The sequence below is a fragment of the Canis lupus genome, chromosome 1 (assembly GCF_011100685.1).
Source record: "Canis lupus familiaris isolate Mischka breed German Shepherd chromosome 1, alternate assembly UU_Cfam_GSD_1.0, whole genome shotgun sequence".
Taxonomy (NCBI): domain Eukaryota; kingdom Metazoa; phylum Chordata; class Mammalia; order Carnivora; family Canidae; genus Canis; species Canis lupus.
Window position 1 is genome coordinate 94254752 of NC_049222.1, and position 25737 is coordinate 94280488.

The 25737-nt window shown below is 40.1% G+C and overlaps 1 protein-coding gene and 1 long non-coding RNA gene across 7 annotated transcripts in view; one reads left to right on the forward strand and one right to left on the reverse strand.

Annotated features, from left to right (window-relative positions):
- Window positions 1-5758: 5758 nt before the first annotated feature.
- CD274 (CD274 molecule) lies at window positions 5759-23768 on the forward strand. Its single transcript, NM_001291972.1, has 7 exons — window positions 5759-5819; window positions 9682-9747; window positions 10840-11181; window positions 17780-18064; window positions 20134-20241; window positions 21951-22010; window positions 23145-23768. The coding sequence occupies exons 2-7, from the start codon at window positions 9696-9698 to the stop codon at window positions 23165-23167; spliced, it is 870 nt and encodes a 289-aa protein (NP_001278901.1). The 5' UTR covers window positions 5759-5819; window positions 9682-9695; the 3' UTR covers window positions 23168-23768.
- LOC111096980 overlaps window positions 16700-25737 on the reverse strand; it is a 48814-nt gene continuing 39776 nt past the window's right edge. For 3 of the 6 annotated variants that reach the window (XR_005354283.1, XR_005354286.1, XR_005354281.1), the window contains 3 exons: window positions 22076-22266; window positions 20100-20228; window positions 16700-19658 (listed from right to left, as the gene is read on the reverse strand). This is a non-coding gene — a long non-coding RNA (uncharacterized LOC111096980). The remainder of the gene's footprint in view (window positions 19659-20099; window positions 20229-22075; window positions 22267-25737) is intronic. The other 3 variants (XR_005354287.1, XR_005354284.1, XR_005354285.1) reach the window with 3 other exon arrangements.

A 25737-nucleotide genomic window follows, 5' to 3' on the forward strand; every position in this document is an offset into this window, starting at 1 on the left:
GGAGAGAGAGAGAATGCACATGTGTGCACATGAATGGGGAGGGGCAGAGGGAGAGAGTCTTTAGCAGACTCCACAGGGAGCTCTACCAGGAATTCCAACTCAGGATCGTGAGAAACAACCTGAGACAAAACCAAGAGTCATGCTCCTAACTGACTGGGCCACCGAAGTGCCCCTAAACACAGACAGTTTACCCAATCTATTGGAGCCTCAGTCTCTTCCTCTGTTAAATTGCCATCATAAAGTGGCAAAAAGGTTAAGACAGGAAATGAAAAAGAGCAGATTTGATAAGAGTTACTAATTTTGTTTTGGAAAAGTCATCTTTTTCCCCTGCTGCTCTGAGAAATATCTATTTTTTTCTCACCCCACGAACAGTTTCCATCTTGAGTAGATCAAGCCTCTCTCCTAGTTAGCCTTATGGAGAAAAGACTTGAGGAACTGTTGGTACTCTATTCTTTGCTACTAAATGAGTTGAGAGAATAGCATGTACTTCAGGAGACTCTAGCCCTGAGGAAGATCCATCCCTGCCCTTAGCCCTAGCAGACCACCGCATCAGTGGAGAAGGTGTCCAGTCACCCTAAGAGCAAATAATAACCCAACCTTCTAGGTTTGCCTTGTTGTTCTCAGCATTGACCCTTTAAATTGTATACCTATGTTATATTCTTCTATGTAGGATATTGTTCACAATCTTAAAATATAAGTGAAAAAAGTGACCATGAGAATATATACCTTGGGAACTGAGAGAAATCTAGGCATATGTATTGAACACATTTAATAGAATGTGGGGTAAGAGATTAAAGGAAATTTATTTCAGTATCAAATGACATATAACTTTAATAGGTATGTGCATTATTTCTATGAATTTGTGAATGTAGGTGTGTATCTTTTTTACACACACATACAAATAGGTGCTCTTGATCATTTTAGCATAAGGATTTTCATATTGTTACATAGCATTCATTTGTGCCATTTTTAAAAGGTATATGATTTTCTGCAAGTATGTATACAATTTTCACTGATGGATTGTTTTTTGCTACTGTCAATAACACTGTGATGACCAACTTCATATATATTGATTGTAAATATTGGGTTAAATAGTATAAACATAAACATATTAGAGAGAACTGATGTAAAATAATTGAAAGTCCTCTCCCCTGGGACTTAGTAAAATTATTTACCATTGTATACCATAAAGTAGTTTTTTAAAAAACAAAGTTTTTGAAAATTCAAGATATGCATAGTAGTATTTCTTTTTAACAGAGATGCTTTTAGGATGTTTGGGTTGCTCAGCCGTTGAGCGTCTGCCTTTGGCTCAGTGCATGATCCTGGGATCTGGAATCAAGTCCCACATCGGGCTCCTTGTGGGGAGCCTGGTTCTCCTTCTGCCGGTGTCTCTGTCTCTGTGTGTGTGTGTCTCTCATGAATAAAAAAAAAAAAAATATTAAAAAAAAAAAACAGAGATGCTTTCACAAGGGTGTGAAATTCTTCATTTTCTGGGAACTAGGTTTAGCCAAGAACTTCAGTCTGTGAAGGAGAGCAAGTGGTTGCGCAGTGTGGGCTGAGGCTAGCCCTTCATATTAAGCTATTCTGGAATGGTTCCCCATGCTGTGGGGAACACAGTCTAAATTTTAAATTCACACTTCAGGCATGGAGTGTACTTGTAGCTTGGGCACAATTTGAACCACAATTTGTACTGAGCTTTGTACATTCTCTCCTTCCTCCAGCCCCTGGCAATCCCTGATTTTCTTTCTTTCTAAAGAAAGAAAATTTTTTAAAAATTATTTATTTGTTTATTTATTCATTCATTCATTCATTCATTCATTCATGAGAAACAGAGACAGAGAGAGAGGCAGAGACACAGGCAGAGGGAGAAGCAGGCTCCATGCAGAGAGCTTGATGTGGGACTCAATCCCAGACCCCGGGATGAAGCCCTGAGCCAAAGGCAGACGCTCAACTGCTGAGCCACCAGGTGTCCCTGAAGAAAGAAAATTTGCCTATTCTAGACATTTCACATAAAGAGTCATACAGTATCTTGGTCTTTTGCACCTGGCTTCTTCAACATTGCATAAAATTTTCAGGGTTCCTTCAAGTTGTGGCATATAACAGTACTTCAAACCTTTCTATGGCTGAATAATACTCAAATGTATGGGGATCCCTGGGTGGCCCAGTGGTTTGGCGCCTGCCTTTGGCCCAGGGCGCGATCCCAGGTCGGGCTCCCGGTGCATGGAGCCTGCTTCTCCCTCTGCCTATGTCTCTGCCTCTTGCTCTTGCTCTCTCTCTGTGTGTGACTATCATAAATAAATAAAAATTAAAAAAAATACTCAAATGTATGGATAAAAAATAATAAAAGCCAAAGGCATGGATAAACTACATTTTGTCTATCCATTCAAAATTGTTGAACATTTTATTTTATTACCACTTTGTGTTGTTGTGAGTAATGCTGCTGTGAACATGAGTGTGTACTTTTGTACATATGTTTCAGAGTTTTTTTAAAAGATTTTATTTATTCATTTATGAGAGACACAGAGAGAGAAGCAGAGACATAGGTGGAGGGAGAAGGAGGTTCCCTGCAAGGAGCCCAATGTGGGACTCAATCCCAGATCCCGGGATCACGCCCTAAGCCAGAGGCTCTACAGCTGAGCCACCTAGGCGTCCCATTGTTGTGCCCAAGATTGCGAATCCGAGAAACCACCGAGGAGCCAGGAGCCGACACCAATGCAAACACAGGAGGGTTTATTTACAAGCTCGAGCTTGGGTCCAAGTATACCCGACACAGCGGAGCAGGGACTTGGACCCCGAGACTAAGAGGCGTAGCAGCTTTATAGGGGCCAGTGGCCCATGGGATACACAGAAAGTTGCACAGTCATGTCTGTCAACACACAGGTGGCCGATTGAATGATTGAATTACATCTTACCCTATAGTATCCATGTGAGCTGGCCTATTACTTTGGTCAGAATTGGCACGTAGTTTTGGTGGGCACAAAGCAGGGTTACATTGTTATGAGCCGATTTCTGATTAGGGTGTGCCCAGCGGCTTGACTAGGGTGGGGCAGCGCCTTAAGCAATAAGCAGGTTATGTGGGGGTCACACAGGAGGTGGCAGGTGTAGCACAAAATGGAATCAGTCCTGCTCCGCTTGTCCAGGGGTAGGGGATTTTTGTTAAATTTCCTGGGTCCCACACCATATGTTTCAGTTCTTGGGTATAAATGGAAGAATTACTGGGTCATATGGCAACTCTGTTTCATTTTTTGAGGTTGAACAAATACACAGTGCCACCAGTAGTGAATGAGGATACTAAATCGCTGCATATTTGTATAGTAGTTAAGAGTATAGATATTGAGGATGTCTGGGTGGTTCAGTGATTGAGCACCTGCCTTCTGCCCAGGGCGTGATCCTGGAGTCCCAGGATTGAGTCCCACATCAGACTCCCTGCGTGGAGTCTGCTTCTCTCTCTGCCTGTGTCTCTGCCCCTCTCTCTCGCTGTCTCTCTCATGAATAAATAAAATCTTAAAAAAAAAAAAAAGTATAGATATTGGAGCCAGAGTGCCTGGATTGGAATTTTGGCTGTGCCACTTCCTAACTGTGAAAGAAGCTTAAACAAGTTACTTGAACACTTTGCCTCAGTATCCACATCTCTAAAATAGGAGCAATAACAGTACCCAATTCATAGGATAAAATTTTAAAAGCGTTAATATATGTAAATTACCAAGACAGTGCCTTTAAGCATGTAAAAAAAATGCTACATGCTTTACTATTACTGTATTAATCTTTACTATAATTATTGCATTTTGTTTTGTTAATTTGATAGTCAAAGAAAGTTATGATAGTTTCCTGAGGTTTGCCATTGAAATGGAGTAACAGAGAAGACAGTAATTTAAGGGAACAGCAAAGCCAAAGAAAGCTTTTCTGAGCAAGGGGCAATTATATTTCAGAGTGTAATGTGAATAAAGCCAAGGCTTCACATGGTTCAGGCCAAGCATATAATAGCTTTCTAAGGAAACATAAACTGACAGCAGAAATATTGAAAAATAATACTTAAGTCTCTGAACTCTGGTGAATAAAATGATCCACTTTATTATCTATTCCCTTTTCTTTTCAGCTCTTCACAAGGACACAATATGTCTTTGTGCTGCCTGGGGACAACAAAAAAACCATACCCAGACCTCAATCTTAATTCTTTTTCTTGCCGTCCTATGGCAAGCATCCCTAGGAAGTGCTACACCACTTGGCTTGGTATCGGCCCCTCTTTTGAGGATGGGACTTCTTTTGAGTAAACCTGGGTGGCTCAGTCAGTTAAGCATCTGCCGTCAGCTCATGTCATGATCACAGGGTTCCTGGACCAAGCTGCAGGTGGTGAGCGGGTTGTCTTTTTCTCCCTCTCCCCCTTGCTCAGGCTCTCTCCTCTCCCCTCAAATAAATAAATAAAATCTTAAAAAAGAGAGAGAGTTTTGAAAGAGGGAATATCTCAGCTGAATCCAAGTCTATTACAGCTTTATTGAGACTAAACAGAATTTCATACTCTTCTACAGATTTTTAAGGCAGTATCATCCTCAGTATTTTTCCAAGTTAAGAAAAAAATATATATATGATATTCTGAGAATGTGAAAATTCTTACTTGGGAAGCAAATGCCATAGTCAAACCAATGGACATCTCCATATTCATTTGTTATGCATTATTTTGAATTGCAGCTGAAATGAATAAGCAGGCAAGTGACATGATGAGTTTTTATCAATTTAAAATTAGAAAGAGAGAGAAGGAGGAGGAGGAGGAGAAGAAGAAGAAGTAAGGAGAAAGAGGAAAACACCTAGAAGTCCAGCAGTGGGGAATGCTTAAGTCAATTGTGCCATCACCTTCTCAGTGGGTCACTTGGTTTCTGCCTTTGCTGGTCCATTGAGCTGGAGTTATCATTAGAAGGGTTTTCTTAATATTCATCTGAAATGTGTTCACCTAATCTGGATCCCAGGGGAGCCAGAGCATTCTTAAAAGGTGTAACCGGTGATAGAAAGTTCCTTAATGACAAAGCAATTTAAGTTTCATTATGTCGAGGAACTTTGAGGAAGTCCTCAAAATCCACGTATTAAAAAATATATTTCCTATTATAGGCACATTGACTTTCTAGAATAAAAACGAAAGCCTGTGGGCCCGTCATTTCGTATATACTGTAGGATGATATCGGATTATGTGAAGATGTTTCATTATCCTAAAGCTCTTGATCAGCCGGGGGGGAGGGCACGACACTGATGGCAGATTCAGTGTCCAGATCCTAAGATCCTAAAGACGAAACTGACGGTCCGAAACCTTCATTTCATTCAGACGTTGGCTCACTTTAAAAATTTTGTTTTAAAAATAGGATATGTTGTTTGTTTTCTCCTTGGAGCTTTTCTCTTTAAAAGCTGATTTACGAGAAGCCGGAATGTCAAGTTCACTTTCGGTTTCGCTCTGTCTCCCCGCGCCCCCCCGCCCAGGGGCGCCGAATCCACCAATTCCCCGGCTTTCCAGGGCTGGGCGGGGGGACGGGGCGGGCGGGGCGGGCGGGGCGGGGCTCCCAGCGGGCCCGCCGACGGGCGAGGGGAGCCGGTTCCGGCTGGGGGCGCGCCGCGAGGTCGGGGAGGTCGGGCAGGTCGGGCGCCGGGCGGAGGGGGGCGGGGCTGGCCGCGGAGCCGGCCCAGAGGAGGCGTGTCGGGCGGGGGGGGGGGGCGGGGAGCTCGCGCGCCCCGGCTCCGCCGCCTCATTAGCGAGCATCCCGGCGCCGGCAGGCCCAGCGGCCCCGACACCGCGTGCAGCACCTCCCGCCCGGCCGCCGCCAGCTCCCCGCCAGCAGGTAGGGGGCATCCTTCCCCCGGCAGGTGCCCACTGGTTGGCGTCTTGGGCCGTCTCCGGGTGGTCTGTAGACCTTTCCTGTGGGATGGAGAGAGAAGCGCCGGGGGGAAAGCCGGTGGTTTGATGGGGCAGTAGAGCTGTTACCTGCAGAGGCTGATAGGAGCAGCTAGGACTTTTGACTTTCGTCAGGGGGGAGGGGGAGTGCGGGGTGGCACTCAGTTTTTGCTTAATAATGATTTTGTAAGTCTGTGTTTCTGTGCGTTCGTGAATATGGTCCTGAGGTAGGTAGCTGGGTCTAGAGGGAAACTCCTAGGCTGGAGGTCGGACACTGGGGTCTTCGTCCACCCTCAGTTGCTCTCTAGCAGTAGGGTCTGAGTGTCATCCAGCTCTCCTAAAGCTCTCCCATTGTGAGTAAGAGCCAGGATACCCCAACCTGAGCTCTTTGCTCTATCTGCCCTAAGGACCTACAGGAGTCCTGAAGGAGGAAGACCATTGTCTTTGTCTCATAACACAGGGAGTCCGTTCAAGTATCACTGTTCCGCTTTGCACCTACAAAAATACCTTATGTGATTTTCAATGGATTAGATAGTATATGTGTGTGTATATTCTTTTTTTTTAATGGCTGCATGGCATGGTACTGGGTAGACAAAATTAATACCCCATGCTGGACATAAAGATTATTTACAGTGGTTAAGTGTCTTAGCCACTCAGTGGACATGATTGCTTATAAATCTCTGGGACATTACTGATTATTTCCTTCAGATAAACTCTTATAAGTTTAACTACTTAGGCAAAGAGTCTGAATATTTTAAAGGCCTTTTCACACAAATTGAAAATCACCTTCAAGAAAGAGCCAGTTTACATGGACAGTTGCCCACAGTTTTTAAGAATGATGGTAATCTGAAGAAAAAAATAAGCCTTTTTCAGTTGAAGAGAGTAGACAGTAGTTACAGGACAGTAGTTAAGCATAGTCCTAGAAGAAGCTGTAGAAATGGTGTGGGGATTTGAAGCCACCTGGAAGCATACAATTCTTTTCCTTGTCTTTTCCTCCTGCCTTGTTACTCTTGGGAGATACAGAAACACTCTCAGTTCCGTAGTGTTATACTGGGTTCCCCAGGGACAAACCTGCTTCCCCATCCTGAATGAACCATAACTTCTTCCCTAGTTCACATTTCCTTGCTCTTTGAATGCTCTTGTCTGGGAATCCAGACATACCATCATAGTTTCTTACTTGAAGGTATCAGTGTTGTCTTATACTAACTGCCCTGATGTGGGGATTATAGGTTAAAGACCATGGCTATTCACATGGGCTCTGCCTACATTTTTGTCCCCCCACTAATGACAGCCTTACTCCAAGGGAAAGGAACCTTCAAAAAAGTAGTATCATGAGGAATTAGGGAAATAGCAGCTCTAACCCATCAGCTTCCAGTAAACTTTTATTACCCCTAAAATTTTCAACCAGATTCTTTAAAGAATAGGAACTCCACCAGCGTATGCCATAAACATTGGCAAAACTAGTTTTAACGCATGAGTGGATTTTGTTTCCCTTTGTCTCATTCAACAGTTCTTTGCTTGGAGTTAGGGGTATCTTCAGTTTCCTTTTGCCCCATAATTAGATTTCTGTTTATAATACCACAGTATTTTATAATTGTGATGTAATCTACTCTGGCCCAAGGAAAGGGCAGGGAGACAGCTTCTGCAGCCTTATTTTGAGCAGGCTTCATGGTCTCACAGGCTCCCATGCTGCCCCTGTTCCCCATGTACAGGGCAGAGAGAAAGGACAGAAGTAAGAATTATGCACCTAACACTGACAAGAGGATGACAACTTGATCTTACTTTATCATTTTTTATTTTTACCCATATATATGTATATGAATGTGAAGGGTTTATGCAGATTGATAAGAAACTAGTAAGATAAAAAGGCCAGAAAATGAAGAAGTAATTTACAAAAGAACCAAGATAATCAAAAAACCCATGAAAAATTCAAATTGTAACTCTTCAATAATCAAATTAGAAAAAAGATTTTTTTTAATCATACCCAGTGGAAGATACAATGTAACAATTATCTGCATATATCAGGAACCAGGAAGATATTCTTTCTTCTCGATCCACAATTCCAGTTTGGGAAATCTGTTGTCAGGGCCTGGCCTGTGGCCTGGCATACAGTAGGCACTTAACAGATGTTTGCTGAATACACAAATATATATGGTATTTTAAAAATTGGAAACAATCTTAAACCTAACAATAGGGGAACTAAACATTATGGGAACACTAAAATACTTATGAATATATTATTCAATAAAATGAAGAATATTTATATTTTAATATTAAATGAAAAAAAGTGTTAAATGTCTGATAAGGTTATAATGGTTTCTGCAAAGATTCATAGGGGAAAAGACTAGAAGAAAAATATATACTGGAATGCTTACAGTGGCTGCAAAGTTTCTCAACCTTGGCACTATTGACAATTTGGCCTGGGTATATCTCTGCTATGGTGGCTGTCCTGTGCATTGTAGGATGGTCAGCAGCAGGATTCCTGCCTTTACCACTAGAGAGTAGAGGTCCTCACCCCTACTCCACTGCATTTTGAGAACCAAAAATATTTCTAGACATTAGCAGATGTTTCCTGGGTTAAAGTAATGGAATAGTGGGTGATTTTTCCCTTCTTTTCTCATTTTCTATGTTGTATTTATATTATTTTAATAATGAAGAAAAACATAAAAGTAATCAAATATCATTATTCTACCTCAACTCTGATGTTTGAGTTTCTAGGGTTCTTTCCATTCTACTTATTTATTTCCCTACTTAAATATAAGGTCCAAAATGAGAGTGATTTTCTTGTTCACTGCTGTGTCCTTAGTACCTAAAACAGTGCCTGGGACAGAAGTGTTCAATCATTGTTTGCTGAATGAAAGAATTGGTAGAATTTCAGGTAGGATGACAAAATGAAGAATAGAATCTAAGCAGAAAGAGTGGCTATAAGTCATTCACATCTTAGTATGAATTGGTCAAATTCAACAGCTGCTTCTTCTCACTGCCACTACTAGTAGAATCAATTTATTGAGAGAATAGAATTTATAATTTGCAATAAGCCAAGAACAGAAGAGGAGATTTCTGAAGGATGGCACCTGGGAGAGAAGTGGCATGGTTGAGATAGTGATGTGGAATGCTTCAGTAGCTAAGAATAGGATGAAAGTGTTCAGGGACTAGGAAGGAAGAAAAAGTATTAAAAGTTGGGAGATGTGGACGTTAGATTGTCCTTGCTTTGAAATTTTGCACAGGGCAAGTTTGGATTTCTAGATAAGTTCCACTGCAGAAGAAACATGAAATAGTTGAGAATTTTAGTGCACCATTTTCTTGTTGGCCTCTTTTGAGTGTTCAGTATAAGTTTTTTTCAGGCCTTATAATTACATTTAAAGATTCTCATCATTGTAGCTTTCTTCCTTTTGGCTTTCTATGACTGTAGGATATTAAGTAAGGGTATTAAACTTCTAAACTCCCTACTGCATTTCCACACTTATAAATCAGTCATTTTCTGGTTATCAGAATATTCCATTTAAAACTGCCAAGACCCATAATGTCTGGGTATTCAGTTATTGAATAAAACACTTTTCTAGGGGATCCCTGGGTGGCTCAGCAGTTTAGCACCTGCCTTCAGCCCAGGGCATGATCCTGGAGTCCTGGGATCGAGTCCCACATTGGGCTCCCTGCATGGAGTCTGCTTCTCCCTTTGCTTGTGTCTTTGCCTCTCTCTCTCTGTGTCTCTCATGAATAAATAAATAAAATCTTAAAAAATATTATTTAAAAAAATCTTTATAAATAAATAAATAAAACATTTTTCTTTTTGCATTTTCCATAATTAGGTCACTTCAGAACGATGAGAATGTTTAGTGTCTTTACATTCATGGCCTACTGCCATTTGCTAAAAGGTAAGACACCAAATCCCCCTTTCATTAGGTTCTATATTTTAAATATTTTAACCATAAGTTAAAAACTAAAATAATTATTTAAAATAGATGTAATTTTTTTTTATACAGAGATCATTCGTTTTCCTTCTGTAGTTCATGAACCCATTTCACTGGACAAAGATATATAGGGATTATGGTCAAACTGAAAGAAAGAAAATTAATCCATTATCTATTTATCCATTACCTGTTATCCATCTCCCAGGGCTAATTACTGAAATTATCTGGGGAAATGGTCCATGCGTATACTTTTATTCATTTACTTTAAACAAGAACAGGAACATTCTTTCCACCTTGCTCTGTGACTGGCTTTTCCCAATGTGGATATCCTATGGTAGAATTATAGTGTGCGTTAGAAAATGTCAGGGTAACATAGTACTATCTCTTGAGACCCTCCCTAAATCTCCATACCCATATACCTCTGGCCAGACAGCTGATCAAGGGTTTTAGGGCAATAAGAAGAGAGGACTATTGGAATCGATCATTCAGACTATATAGAAGGCAACTAGGGTGTCTAACCAAAGGACACTGTGGGGATATCCACATGAAACAGTCTTCCTGGTTATAAGTACCCCATTACCATGTAATGTTTCTACAGTAATGTATTTTTATGATTTGGTTAAGAAACAGCAACTTGTTTAGTGCATTTTATTTATTTATTTATTTTAAATTTTATTTATTTGAAAGAGAGAGCACACATGAGCAGTGGGGAGGGGAGGGGAAGAGGGAGAGGCAGACGTCCCACTGAGCAGGGAGCCCAGTGATGTGGTGCTCTATCCCAGAACCCAGAGATCATGACCTGAGCCACAAATGATTAACCAACTGAGCCACTCAGGTGCCCCATAGTGGATCGTATTATTCTAACTTAGAGATGAGATCCAGGGTTCCAAAACATGTTCCAAAGCCACTAGATAAAATAGATATTTTAGGGAAGTAAATCCTTAAACATAATTATCATATAAGTGACCAGATAAAGTGTTTGTAAACCCTGCATTTAATATGTAAGTTTTTTGAGGAGTTTACCATCTTCTGAAGCTTGGTTGTCTTTCTCTTCAGCATTTACGATCACAGTTTCTAAGGACCTGTATGTGGTAGAGTATGGTGGCAATGTGACAATGGAATGCAAATTCCCGGTGGAAAAACAGTTAAACTTGTTTGCACTAATCGTCTACTGGGAAATGGAGGATAAAAAAATTATACAATTTGTGAATGGAAAGGAAGACCTGAAAGTTCAGCACAGCAGCTACAGCCAGAGGGCTCAGCTATTGAAGGACCAGCTCTTCTTGGGGAAGGCTGCGCTTCAGATCACAGATGTGAGATTGCAGGATGCAGGGGTTTACTGCTGCTTGATCGGCTATGGCGGTGCTGACTACAAGCGGATTACTTTGAAAGTTCATGGTAAGAGTAAATGCAGGTGAAGAGGCCCAATCTTTATTAAGACCATACCCCAGTACTGGGAACTTTTTCTTCTTGGAAGTCCACCTTGTTCTCCACTGTGGTAATCTGCTCATCCTTTCATTCACACACTCATCCAATGAGCATTTCTCAAACACTTCCTGTATGGCAGTCCCTGGAGATCCAGAGCCAGACATGGTGGGGCCATGTTCCACAGTATATTCAGTTCTCTTAAAAATAAATTCCTAGTCTCTACTTTTTTTTTTAAATTTTTATTTATTTATGATAGTCACACAGAGAGAGAGAGAGAGGCAGAGACATAGGCAGAGGGAGAAGCAGGCTCCATGCACCGGGAGCCCGACGTGGGATTCGATCCCGGATCTCCAGGATCACGCCCTGGGCCAAAGGCAGGCGCTAAACCGCTGTGCCACCCAGGGATCCCTACTTTTTTATTATTATGAAAGTAATACGTGTACTTGCAAATAATTCAGATACCATGGAAGGGAATAACATGAATTACAGAGTATCCTTCTCCCATCTTCTGTGGCATATAAAGATAGTAGCTACTATTTGTGTGTCCCTCCAGGAATTTTTTTATTCAACTATAATTTTTTTAAAAATGTGATTAAGTCTGCCATCATTTTCCTTTCTTTATAACTCTGTCAACTCCAAATAAATATAGTAAAAACAAACCCCATTGTGAGGTTCACATTCAAAAAGACTTGAAGTCATCTATAAAGGCAAAAAATAATACCAAACATAAAGGAAACTATTCTTCTTCAGAGACAGTATAAACTATGCTCACTGGGCATATATTCATCTTGAAAATCTACACCACTGTTATCTTGGAGTGTTGTAGAGGAACTGTGAGTATCAAATTCCCAGGTACTGACCCACAAATATGTCATCAGGTCACCTGTGTTCAAAGTTTTGTGTTGTCATTAGATAAGGAAAACACCTTCACTGACCCCTCTACTTTTACTGTTAAGATTCATAGAATTGAAAGGTGAAAGGATCCCAAGTAAGAGCAGCTAGTCCAAACTCCCAAGAAACAGAAATCCCCATAAGGGATCTTCTGCTCACATACCTTCCACAATGACGCTCTGTCACTTGGACTTCCCTTCCATAGCGTTTTGAAATTATTTTCTGATACTGAGCTGATACCTGCCCTCTCAAGCCATAGTTTTGAGATTATCTGCCTGCTTCTTTTGTTTACATGATGACCTTTTAGTATGTGACCAGAATCCAGTCATCACTCATTGTTCTTTGCATTCCTGGCCTGCCTTCAATCTGAAAATCAGTACTATGAAAAAAAAAAAATCATACAGCTGTCCTGTAGCAAGGAAGGATGTTCTTTCTGGTCCTCTGGGCTCTGTAATTTCCTTTGTTGATCTGTGATTTCTTTTGTTATGGTTCAACACAGTTGGAAACCTTTTGCCTTTTGCACTGATGTTTTTTCCACGAAGGGGTTCCTGATAGAGCAAAGCAGATGACCAGCCAGACTTGAGGGTCTGATTTGTTTTGACCATTCCATTTTATATTATAAATTACTAAATTGGCATCCTAGTCCCAATCCATCTTGTTGTCATCTGCACACAATGGTCTTGGGTGTTGAGTTGAACTACCCCAGAGAAAGGCCACCACCATGCTTCACTTGCATTGAGGCAGTGTTACCAGTGGCAATGGTCCTCTTGCATGAGCTTTAACAACTCAAGGAAGTACAATTCCTGAGCCGCCCCTATATGCAAATGATTTCACAGTAATGCTTCTCTTCCCATCACTGCAAACGTGGTAATACAGCTTCCCCACAGGGAGTTTACTCACCATGGGGTTTTATAGGTGAAGCATTTCAAAACTAAAATGCAAATTTAGTTTTGGATTAACTCAATTATTATTATCACTCTGGGTATTATTACATCTTTCGTGTTTATCAGTTTAAATACCATACATACTCTCAGGTATCTGACTTTCAATTGAGAATGTTGTTTTTCCTTAATCATTCAACCTAATAGCAAGGACCATAAATGGGATTAGGCAACTAAAAGACCAAAGTATTGCATAGTTTTCCTGACAAAGCTTATTTGTTTATATGAGCCAAGGATTAACTGTTATCATTCCCTACCAACCCCAACTCTCCCCTAGATTCACCAACCAGCCTTGTTTAGATTTTTTTCTATAGTATTCCTCCCCATCTAATGTATCATGTAAGCTTTTCATGCCTATCTAACACATATGAATGCACCTGTTTTGTTCATTATCTCTCTCCTCTTTCTTGAATATGTACTCCACAAAGACAGAGATTTTGGTCTGTTTTATTCAGTGCTAGATCCCAGGACTGGGCATATAAGAAAAGTTTGACAAGGGAACACAAAAAATATTTTTTGAATGAATGAATGAATGAAATATTTCCTCAAATAGGATGAGGCTAACAATTTTGAAAGATGAACAGGTTTGAATATGTGAAATTTTATTTCCAAGTCTGTTCATGAGGAATAGTCAGTACTTTCTGAAGAGTACATGAGTACATGAGTACACTTACATGGTAGCAGTAAGAAGAGGAGGAGGAACAGCTCTAGTAGTTATCATAATAGTAACTAACACCCATGTAGTACTTACTGTGTGCCAGGAACCTGTCCTAAGCATTTTGCCTATCCTCTTCATTTAATCCTCAAATGACTCTATGGGGTAAGGGATTCATTATGTCTAAGATGCAGGTTTTTCACATTTTACTATCTCTGGATCTAAGTGCATCTTTTAGTAGATGGCATCATAGATTCAATGACGTGTGTGGTGTTATTCTCATTTTATGAAGGAGAAAATTGAGACCCAAAGAAATTAACTAATTTACCTAAGTTTACTCAGCTATTAAGTGGTAAAGCCAGGTTCTGAACTCAGGTAATCTAGTTCTGGAGTCTGTGTCCCTAACAACCAGGTTTTACTTTCTGTATTTATACCTCCAGAGTGTGTATGAAGTTATATATTGACTTCAAAACTACAGTGAACTTTTCTTGATCTTGATGTGACCATTCGATTAGCATGTGTGTGCCCTATCTAGTAAACCAGGAGTCTACACATGTGTTTGATGACCTACTCCATCAGTAAAGCATGTTAGTTAATATGTGTGTATTTGTGTGTGTGTATAGTTAGAAAGGATATTCTTATGCTGATAAAAGGATATAGCATAAGAAATTGACATTTTTAAAAGGTAAATGAAGTTGAACAACACTGACTTCATATGGTTTAGCCTAATGCATTGAACATTCTATAAATGTATAAAGATAGACATTTTTAAAGGATGAAATAAAAATTTAATTATATTTTAATGCCTTGTTAACTATGATTTACTATCATTAGCTAATACTTCAAGGTTAAATTCATTGTTAACAAAGGCAGATGGTCTTGACAATCTTGAGGTTTTGGTATTCTTTGTTTTTAGTTTCAGGTGTACAATTTAGGAATTCAGCACTTGCATACAATACCTGCTTCTCATCACAAGTGCATTCTTTATTCCCCATCACATATTTCCCCCATCTCCCCACCTACCACCCCTCTGGTAACCATCAGTTTATTCTCTACAGTTAAGAATCTGTTTATTGGTTTGCCTCTTTTTTTCCCTATGTTTATTTGTTTTGTTTCTTAAATTCCACATACGAGTGAGGAATATGGTATTTGCCTTTTTTGACTGACTTATTTCACTTAATATTAATATTGTACTCTCTAGCTCCATCCACATCTTGCAAATAAAAAAGAGTTCATTCTTTTTTATGGCTGAGTAATATTCGTGTGTGTGTGTATGTATGTGTGTGTGTATACACATACATACCACATTTTCTTTATCCATTCATCAGTTGATGGATAAATGGGCTGTTTCCATAATTTGGCTATTGTAGGAAAATACTATGGAGGTTCCTCAAAAAGTTAAAAAAAGATCCAGGAATTGCACTACTAGATACTTCCCCAAAGAATATAAAAATACTAATTCAGAGGGACACATGCACCCCAATGTCTATAGCAGCATTATGTAAAATCTTGAGGGTTTTTAAACCACCACCTTATCAGGTCCAATTATGTACTTCTTGTTTTAACTTCATAAAGTGTCATAAAGATGTAAAAAGTGTCCCTCCTGCCACTTCCTTGTGTTTTGTGCTTGAAGTATTAGTATTCATCCTCAGTTTCTTTATGGGAAAATTTTTACTTTTTTGTTCATTTTGTGAGCAGGTTAGTCTAGTTAAAATTAGATAAGAGAATCTGGAAATCTATAATAAGCCCAAAGGAATCACTGTTTTCCCTTTGGTCTTATAAAATTTCCTTCTTCCCATTAAGACCCTCATGCGGCATAAAAAGTGAGGCCCAGGGCAGCCCGGGTGGTTTAGCGGTTTAGCGCCGCCTTCAGCCCAGGGGATGATTCTGGAGACCTGGGATCAAGTCCCATTTCGGGCTCCCTGCATGGAGCTTGGCTTCTCCCTCTGCCTGTGTCTCTGCCTCACTCTCTCTCTCTCTATCTCTCATGAATAAATAAATAAAATCTTAAAAAAAAATGAGGCCCAGTGTCCAATAGTAAAGTTTATGAAGCTTAGATTATTTCTTAACTATTACAATTAAAATATATTTAAATGGATTCTAATTTTTTGCTTCCTGTACCCCAATACATGTACCCTACTAAAGAGTGGAATGGTTCTACTCATTGACCAGTGGATATCTGGTCAATGAGTAGAACCATTCCACTCATTTTATTAGGCTCTGAGGGGCAGACCACATTTATACACATGCTTAGGGATAAAGCAACGTTATCCTTTATCATTCCATTAAAAGTTACAAGAGTAAAACAAATATTTGACCTTTAATACTTTACTATTACCTGTGATTTTAGTCTTGAAAACTAAATGGCCCAGAAATCAAGTTCTGTACTATGTAAACTAGACCCTATCATGGTAATATTGTTTCAGGAAGTATAATCATATTTTTTAAAAAGATTCTTAAACATAACAGATACAAGGTTGAGGACTCAAGTCCTCATGGTTCACGTGTTTTGAAATTATAATCATGTTGATTTCTACTGTTTCTGTTGGCCATTTCATTGACTTGCAAGCATAAAAACATCACATCATTATTTCAGTTTTGTTTACTTCTGGCTGTTTCGTATTAAGTCTCTGTGAGTGAAATAAAGATTATACCAAGAGAAGAACGACATGTTACCATGCATGTAATGAATAAAATGAATAAAGATCTTAGGTGATGTAAATGCACTAAATAATCTACTAAAGTAGTACATGTGGTATCTTAATCCTAAAAGGGCCCAAACCAAAGAGTTAAATTCTAATTGATGATCTAAAATTCAAACTCTCTTGGGGATCCCTGGGTGGCGCAGTGGTTTAGCACCTGCCTTTGGCCCAGGGCGCGATCCTGGAGACCTGGGATCGAATCCCACGTCGGGCTCCCGGTGCATGGAGCCTGCTTCTCCCTCTGCCTATGTCTCTGCCTCTCTCTCTCTCTCTGTGTGTGACTATCATAAATAAATAAAAATTAAAAAAAATAAAATAAAATTCAAACTTTCTTTCTTAAGTATAATAATTATTTAAATGATTTATTCAAATAGCCAGTATAAAAAGTTCAAAAAGTAAGTATTATAATGTGGTATTCTAGATGAGATCCTGGAATAGAAAAAAGGACATTAGGGAAAAACAAGTGAAATGGAGCAAAGTGTGAGCAAAGTACAGTTAATAGTACTATATAAACATTGGTTCCTTAGTATGACAAATGCACCATGGTAATAGAAGATGTTAACAGAAAGTTAACATGATGTTAATAGATGTATTATTAACATCATATTCTACTGATGATTAACTCTGATGTTAATAGAAAGTAATTGGGTGATAGGTATGTGGGGACTCTGTACTATCTTTGCCACTTATCTGGAAATCTTAAAACTATTCTGAAGTAAAAAATAAACTTAAACTTTAAATAGTATTATCCAGGAACACGTATCAGTTTTTACAATGATACTATACTTCATACCCTTTTCATACCGAATTTCTGATCATTGATTGACCCATAGTTGAAAAAGTGAATGGCATGTGAAAATCAGCTTTTCTGATTATTAAATAAAGTCTAAGGAAACTGTGCTGGCCAGCTGGAAAGGTTCATGTTACAAAAACAGCATTACAATAACAAAAAGAAAATATCCAGGAATAAATTTAAGAAGAAATGGGTTAGCCCTATGTAAAAACTATAAAGCTTTAGGAGAAAGATACAGAGACTTGAACAAATGGCAGACATATTTTGTATTTGGATAGAAAGACTATTGGTTTAGAGATGACAATTCTCTTTAACCTATGTGTTTATACTTGGAGCTTGATAAAAATAGCAATATGGTTTTCATAGCAAGGTAGGTAATTGTTCCTTTGAGCTCAAATGTAGCCCAACTATGAATGGGCGAGTTGAAGCAGAATAGAGGTTCCTCACTGCTGAGACTTCTGAACATCAGCTTATTTCTCTTGAGAACCCACCTGAATTGATACTTTTCCTAATGTAGACGACACCAAGCCACATGCCTAATTTTGTCCTAAATGAAAGCCCTGACCTCTTTTTGCTCATGATCTAGCCCCGTACCGCAACATCAGCCAAAGAATTTCTGTGGATCCTGTCACCTCTGAACATGAACTAATGTGTCAGGCTGAGGGTTACCCTGAGGCTGAAGTCATCTGGACAAGCAGTGACCACCGAGTCCTGAGTGGCAAAACCACCATCACTAATTCCAATAGGGAAGAGAAGCTTTTCAATGTGACCAGCACGCTGAACATCAATGCAACAGCTAATGAGATTTTCTACTGCACTTTTCAAAGATCAGGTCCTGAGGAAAACAATACTGCCGAGTTGGTCATCCCAGGTAATATTCTGAATGCCTCAATACAAATGTGCCTACTGCTGTTCCCTGGACTCTAGCATGATGCATGTTCATTCTAGGCATCCATCGTTTGTTAAATAAGTGAATGCATGAATGACACTGTATTTACAAAATGATTCCTTATCCCCATTCATCCAAGTCCTATTGCTGTTTAATAAACATTCAGCAAATATTTTACTGGATATGCCCTATGTGCCAGGCATCAGGGGCTCATAGAAGAGTTAGACACTGTTGACATTCTCCAGGAAACAGATAAACAGATAAGGCAATCCTATCCCATGTAGGAAATGCTTTTGTGGCGGGCGGGGACCTGGGGGAGTACCCCAGAGGAAGACAGCTCAGGCAGTGTTTCAGGAATCCAGATCCGAGCACATCAGAGCTGCTCCTTTCTTTCCAGGGTTTCTGGGGTAGCAAGCGAATAGAACATACTTTTCTATCTTACTCTAAATAGGAAAGATCCATTGTCCCCGTCTGTCAACTGTACCCCCAAGATAGACTGTGACATTTCAACGCAAAGCAGTCAATTTAGTGTGTAAGATGGAAGGCTCTGGTCTCTGCATAAGCCACTCAGCTTCTGAGTGCTTCATTTTCCCTAGTTATAACAGTTATAACCTACCAGGCAAGGTTATTATAGGCGCCAGTGAGCTACAGTGTATGAAAATGATTTGAGACTCTTCCCTGCATAGACTCAATTATTGTTTTTCTTACTACCCTACCAGAGTGGGTAAGGTGGGATACAGAGTGATGAGAGGCTGAGACCTTTAGAGAAAGTAAGGCAGGAGAGCATGATGTTAACACAACAGAGGTGTTCTGAGAAGCACTTCTCAATGATGTTGCCAGTAAAGCTTCAGATGCTTCAGAAAAAACAACTGAGAAAATGGGTGGAGGGATGCCTGGGTGGCTCAATGAATGGTTGAGTATCTGCCTTCGGCTCAGGGTGTGATCCCCAGGTCCAGGATCGAGTCCCACATCGGGCTCCCCACAGGGAGCCTGCTTCTCCCTCTGCCTATGTCTTCTTCTCTCTCTGTGTCTCTCATGAATGAATAAATAAATAATCTTAAAAAAAAAAAAAAGAATAGAAATCGGGTGGCAAGGAAAAGCAATACAAGATGGTCCCATGAATGAAAAGAGTGAAAAAACATTTAGAAACTTAGAGATGTTCTCACTGGGTTGTGAGTCACTTCAGTAGGGGCTGCATTTGTGGGTTCCTGCCACTTAAAAGTTGTTTTATGACAAATTATTTGTGGGAAGACTTAGTAATTCACCTAATTGCTTGGGGTCTGTTTCCTCATCTATAACCTCGGATTTTTAAAAAAATATTTTGCATACCTAACTGAACTTATTCTGAGATTGAAATAAAAAGAATATAAATGGGCTTTGTAAGCTGTAAACTGCTAGTGGATGGGCGGTTGACCACTGTTTTTACTTCAGAGCTTGAACGAGGTAGTCAGGGATCAGGACCAATGGAGAGAGGTGGGAGTTAGCAGTCTCTGAGCATCTTCGTGCCATTCTTCCCGCACGGAGCCAAGACAGATTGCCGAGAAGTACCAATGATCAGATGTCCAAGATGTTCAAACTGGGAAAGAGAAGATAGTGAGCGATGACCCTCAATCATGGCCATGTATACGAGGAGGTAGAAATTCTTGGCAGTGCCAGTTGGCCTTCATGTGCCATCTTTACAGTAGACTGCTAGCTTCTATATTAAAGAATGCCAGGGAGATCATTGGACCTCTCATTTAGGACTGAGCAGCAACTACCTGTGGTAAGCACGATCAATTTATTATCATTTCCATTTTGTAGGCCAGTTAGAAGATTTGCCTGAGAGACCAAAGTTAGTGAGTGGCCCATCTGCCCAAAGCCTGAGCTGTGTCACTCTTCTACGCTGTTCCCATTTTCCTATCAGAAGTATCTCACCACTCCAGCCGCTCGCTGGCCGGGAACTTTTTGTAACCCAAAGCTAGCCTAAATTAAACTTCAAGGATGATTATTCTCTGTCCCCTTCCCATCAAAATCTCACCTTTCATTTCTTTTTATTTCCTTTTGTTTTTCAGAACGACTGCCCGTTCCAGCAAGTGAGAGGACTCATTTCATGATTCTGGGACCTTTCCTGTTGCTTCTTGGTGTAGTCCTGGCAGTCACTTTCTGTCTAAAAAAACATGGTATTTTCTTTATTGCAATGGTCTCCATTGGGCATGTGGGGAAATGTACAGGAGTGCCACTGTTGTCAATTTGGCACTTATAGGCAGAGCCAGGGATGCTCAATATTCTGTAATGTCCCATGTCTCAGGGAGCTCTCCTACCCAAAATGCTAGTGGTGGCCCAGCCAGGAAACACTGATGTATAAAATGCTGCCTTCCTATTAGCATTCCCTTCCTGGGTCAACTTTCAATTATGCAAAGTGGGTTTCAGTTATGCTACCATGTGAAACTGTGGATTATCTTCTTCTCCATCCTGTTCATTTCATTATTGTACAGCATCGCTTATGTTGGAAAGTGGCAGTGAACACTTGTAGTAGCATTTCTAAGGAGATGACAGTTGGAACATGGCTGCGGGGAAACCTTGAATTGATTTGCAAGGTGGCAAAGACATTCCACTGTTGACTAGCAATGACAGTGAAGCTGAGCAGGGTTGCTCGGTGAAGATCATGTGTATGTGGGTGAGAGGTGGAAGAATGGGTGTGTACATAAGGTGAAGAAGACCAAGCATTACACCGTTTCTTTCCATCATGCAAATAACCACACACTTAGAATAGGGGAGGAAAAGCTAAAACACCTGTCAGTGTCAATTGAATGTGAATCTTGCATTATTAGTTGCATTGTTATATTGAGCTGGTTTCCAGGCACCCTAAGGAATAAAAAATAGATTCTTTTTTTTTTCCTGTAGAGCAGTGATGCTTTTACCATAGAGTATTTTACAAGACTTCTGGCTGAGGGTGCTATGTAGTTTTCAAAATAATTTGCATGTATTTACCTCTCTCTTTGCCCATGGGAACAATTAAAATCCAGGAAAATGAGTCTATTCAAATAATTTCCTCCCATTCTGAGATGATTCAAAGTAGACATTTCCCCAATACTTTGAGAAATCTAACCAGGGGATCCAAAGATGATTGTGTGTGTAGAGTTATCTGAGATCAAAGAGGGAAGTAGAAGATGGAAGGGAATTCCAGCAGTGGTTGAAAAGTTCCCCACAGCCCCGTAAGAAGATGGGTGGATCTGGAAAAGCCATGTGGTTGAGTGGAGGTCAGCTCTTTCTAAAGAACAGGTATTTAACAGAACTGAGACTATTAGCTAGAAGAGAAGGATCAGTTTTCAATGATATGATGATCCTGAGATGGAGTTGATTTGTCCAAGGACATGACTGTTGCCAACTTGCATTTTGAGTATTTTCCCATGAAAAATAATTAGTTGGCATTATGAATGGCTAGAAAACTAATGTATAATATAGTACCTCAGAATACTGGTACTATCTCTGAGGATATGGTCTATCTCTGAGGGAAGAATGGAGAATACAGGTGTATACTCCTAAAGAAAATCTCAGAGTGGGACACCTGGCTGGCTCAGTCAGAATAGCATGTGACTCTTGATCTTGTGGTCGTGGCTTCGAGCCCTACATTGAGTGTAGAGATTACTAAAAAAATAAATAAACATAAAAATAAAATAAAACCTAGGAGCAAAAGCATATGCCCTAAACTATTGAATTGACCTAAGGGGTTGGAACCCATGTAATTAATTCAGAAATCTAACCAGATTTCCTAGAGGGTTAAAAATGTTTCATAGGAACTTGGAATTTAAACTGAGTCACTATGTGGGATGGATGTAGAGTTGTTTTACATGGGAATAAAAATGACCTTTTTTTTTCCCCCCTCAAGGGAGAATGATGGATGTGGAAAAATGTTGCACCCGAGATAGGAACTCAAAGAAACGAAATGGTGAGAATATTAGCAGGGGTTAGGAATTTGAAAGAAAAAGAAACAAAAAGTTAGTTATAACTTACCAGCCATAAACTCTTCTCACTTTAAGGAATGCTGGCTGTTAGAACTGCCTCACAACTGTAAGATGAGAACTCCTCCCATAGCCCGAGGAGATTTAGAGATGGCCTGGAGTGTAGCATCCTGAGAGCTTTGAGGATGGGGAGAGGAGGCAGCTTCTGTCTGCTAGATTTATAGCTCAGCATCTAACACCTCCCTGCAAAAGGGGAACACATTGACTTACATGGGTGAGTGATAGGTAGATAGATAAAACGTGAGTAGCAGGCACTGTGTTAGCTGCTTCATATGCAGTGCCTAGGTTAATCTCCCCACCAAATCAAAGAGATAAATACTAGGATATTTCCCATGTTATACTAGAGAAAACAGAGGGTCAGGAAAATACATCAAATTGCCCAAGAACACATGCCTGATAAAAATCAGGCTTTGGAGCCCACTAGCCTGACCATAGAACCTTACTTTTAACCTATCCACTTAAATTAATTTCACCACCAATGTCTACATTTATAAAAGGTCAGAAAGACCTCACCCAGCTAATTGAACTAAGAAGAAAGTTATGTTAAGATTTCTAATTCTTTTTAATGCTGTTAGAAACCAAACTTCACAACCAGTGCTAATTTAAAGTGATCTAATTAATTTGAATGAGCTCAAGCAGGTTTCATTATGTGGTCAATTCCACTCAACTGTTTTGTGCTGCCTTTTTTTTTTTTTGTTTGTTTAAGCTTTTATTTATTTATTCATGAGAGACACAGAGAGAGAGAGAGAGAGAGAGAGGCAGAGACACAGGCAGAGGGAGAAGCAGGCTCCATGCAGGGAGCCCGATCCACTCAACTGTTTTGTAAAACTAAGTAGTGAACGTTGTTTGGAGTGTCCTAGGGGTGACCAACCACTTCTCTACATTTGCCCGGAATTAAGGGGTTTTTCAGGATATGAGAGTCTCAGTTTTCAAAGCCAGAACAAACATGGGCAAGCCAGGTGGTTGGTCCTCCTTTATTATATAAAGATAATTGTGTAAATATGCAAATTTATTATATCATCTAGGAAATATGAGTTATGTTTGTCATTATTGTTCTCTAGATATACAATTTGAAGAGACATAATCCAGCATGGAAACTCCTGATCTTAAAGCAGGGATTCTCGGCCTGTGGTTTGAGTTCAGCAGAGCTACTCATGACCAGAGCAGTGCAGAGGGCCAGGCAAGCTGCAGGCAACATAGGGCTCAGAAGGCCCAAGTGGTGACCAGTGGAAGGTGGGAGAGAAGAGGAGGAGAACAAAGTAATAAAGAGTAGAGGAGGTAGCCTGCAAGGAGACTTTGGCACTTCAAAACGACTGGGAGAATCACAGGCACCTACAAAAGAAAGGAAGGACACTTCTGGAAGAGGAACCTCCCCATGAACCGTCCATCGCTCATCCTAGGAAAACAAGTTGCGATTCCCTGATTTAATGTGTCAGTTCCTGCAGAAGTGCACTTTGCCTTCGCTCAACGTCTCTATTTGTCATCTGTGTGACTGAAGGTCCCAGTGTTGCAACAGTATTTAAGGATGTTATTTCTATTTATTTTGAGTCTTTGGAGTCTTGTCGTGTGAGTGTGGTTGTGAGTGATTTCTTTGGAAGACACATTGTAGTAGAAGTTAAAATTTTGTCACAAAACTACATTTACTGCTTAGTGAGTTGTGTGTGTTCAATAAAACGTGTAGTATTTATAAGGTGTTTGGTATCCTCCACAGCCGCCAGGACATGGGAAACAAGGAGAACAGACCCATGATTTCTATAGGATATTCGTTGCCTTATTTAACCCTCCAGTACTTTGGTTGACCCTAATTATCTTCTCAGACCTGAAGGTAATATATGTTACTGCAGTATCTGTTCCATTTTAAATATCAGTGTAAACCACTGTGTGGGATCCTACACAGAATCTCATTTAATGCCTAGGACAACTGTGTTGTGGTAGGAACTCTTACTGTACCATTTCACAGTGGAGAGCGCGAAGAGATCGAGTAACTTGCCTGAGAGAGTAAATAGCAGACCCTGGATGTCCACAACTGTACCCCGCCCCCCGCCTTTAGAATACAGCCTAGAGCTGTCTTTTTTTTTTTTTAAAGATTTATTTATTTATTTATGATAGACATAGAGAGAGAGAGGCAGAGACACAGGAGGAGGGAGAAGCAGGCTCCATGCCGGGAGCCTGACGTGGGACTCGATCCCGGGACTCCAGGATCGCGCCCTGGGCCAAAGGCAGGCGCCAAACCGCTGAGCCACCCAGGGATCCCCTAGAGCTGTCTTTTAAGAAATTCATTCATTCAGCAAACATTTAGGAAGCAGCCATGTCACTATGCCAGGTGGTGACTAAGCAAGACAAAGTACCTCTCTCCCCAGGAGCTCGCAGTATCATGGGGGAGACTGATAAGAGAATTCATCATTTCAGTATAGTGCAGTGTCATAGTATAAGGTGTTGGAGGAGAATGATGGCATGAAGAGGAGAGTCTAGAAAGGCTCCCAAAGGGCGGGGGGCATACCCCCCAGGGCGTCTCGTCAGTGTGTTCCTTGCAAGTCGAAAATACATTTTAATCAAAGTGATTTTAGTTTAGGAGATAAGTCAGTGTTTTTAAAAAATTGTGGAAAGTAGCTCTCGAATGCCTTTTCAAAATATTATTATATTTACATCTGATTTATTTGCCTTTGCCATGCAATCTGACATTTATGTATATGGTGTTGGTATTGCTCAGTGGTTCTTTCTTTTTTTTTATATATATAAGTGCAATTGAAGTATGAATTCATACCTTTCCATGATTCAAAATTCAGAAAGTCCAAGAGGAGACATTAAAAAGTCCCCATTCCATCCTCCTAGATACCTGGTTTTTCTTTCCAGAAGCAACCAACTCTTGCCTTTTGTTCTTATAGTCTTCTAAAGATATTCTAGGAATGTATGTAGAAATACATATAAAAATATATTTTTTATTTCTTCCTCTTTTTTGCATAAATGGTAACACACTATTCACCTGCTGTGCACTTGGCTATTCTTATTTAATATATTACTTCTTATGGTGCCGTTGGAACAAATGTGAAGTTCCCAGAAGTCAGGCACTGGGTCTTATTTATTTCTAGATTAGCTTTTCCATAGCCTGTTATTACTTTTATAAGACTTACTACATACTAAGTATGTGCTTCATTGACATTTGAACAACCAGCATTTGTTGAGTGCTTGCTCCATGACTGAGTTTGGATTTGGTTTATTTTGTGTTTCTCAAAGTGAGACACTTGGGTTCTCCAGGGTACACTGGCTCAACCTAGTCCTAACGACTGACTTATTACCAATTCTGTTCGACAGAATCCTGTATGGAACTTGTGTTTTTTTTCCTATCTGTTTTCTCTTGAGTGAAAACTAGATTTTGATATTGCAGTTGTGAAATTACATGGGTGTTTTTTTGTTTGTTTGTTTTTGGAAATTCCAGTAGTGTACCTTGACTCTCACCTGTGCTTAAAAAAGGTCATGAGCTGTGCCTGAACCTCTGAGTCCCACCAGTTCTCATCACTACATAGATCTAAGACGTTGCTTTTCAAAGGCTTTGAGGTTCATGTGCCTCCCAGGAGGTCCTGTGTCTTCCTTCTCTCTTGGCCATTTACCTGGATTATCGACAAAGAAAACCTTCATTTTGCCACATAGCAAAGC

What these genes read in the sequence shown, in the direction of transcription:
- CD274 (NM_001291972.1), top strand. Translation starts at nt 9,696, where the DNA reads ATGAGAATGTTTAGTGTCTTTACATTCATGGCCTACTGCCATTTGCTA. An exon ending in TGCCGAGTTGGTCATCCCAG is followed by an intron (nt 18,065 to 20,133) that starts GTAATATTCTGA and finishes TTTGTTTTTCAG; the next exon opens with AACGACTGCCCGTTCCAGCA. An exon ending in GAACTCAAAGAAACGAAATG is followed by an intron (nt 22,011 to 23,144) that starts GTGAGAATATTA and finishes ATTGTTCTCTAG; the next exon opens with ATATACAATTTGAAGAGACA.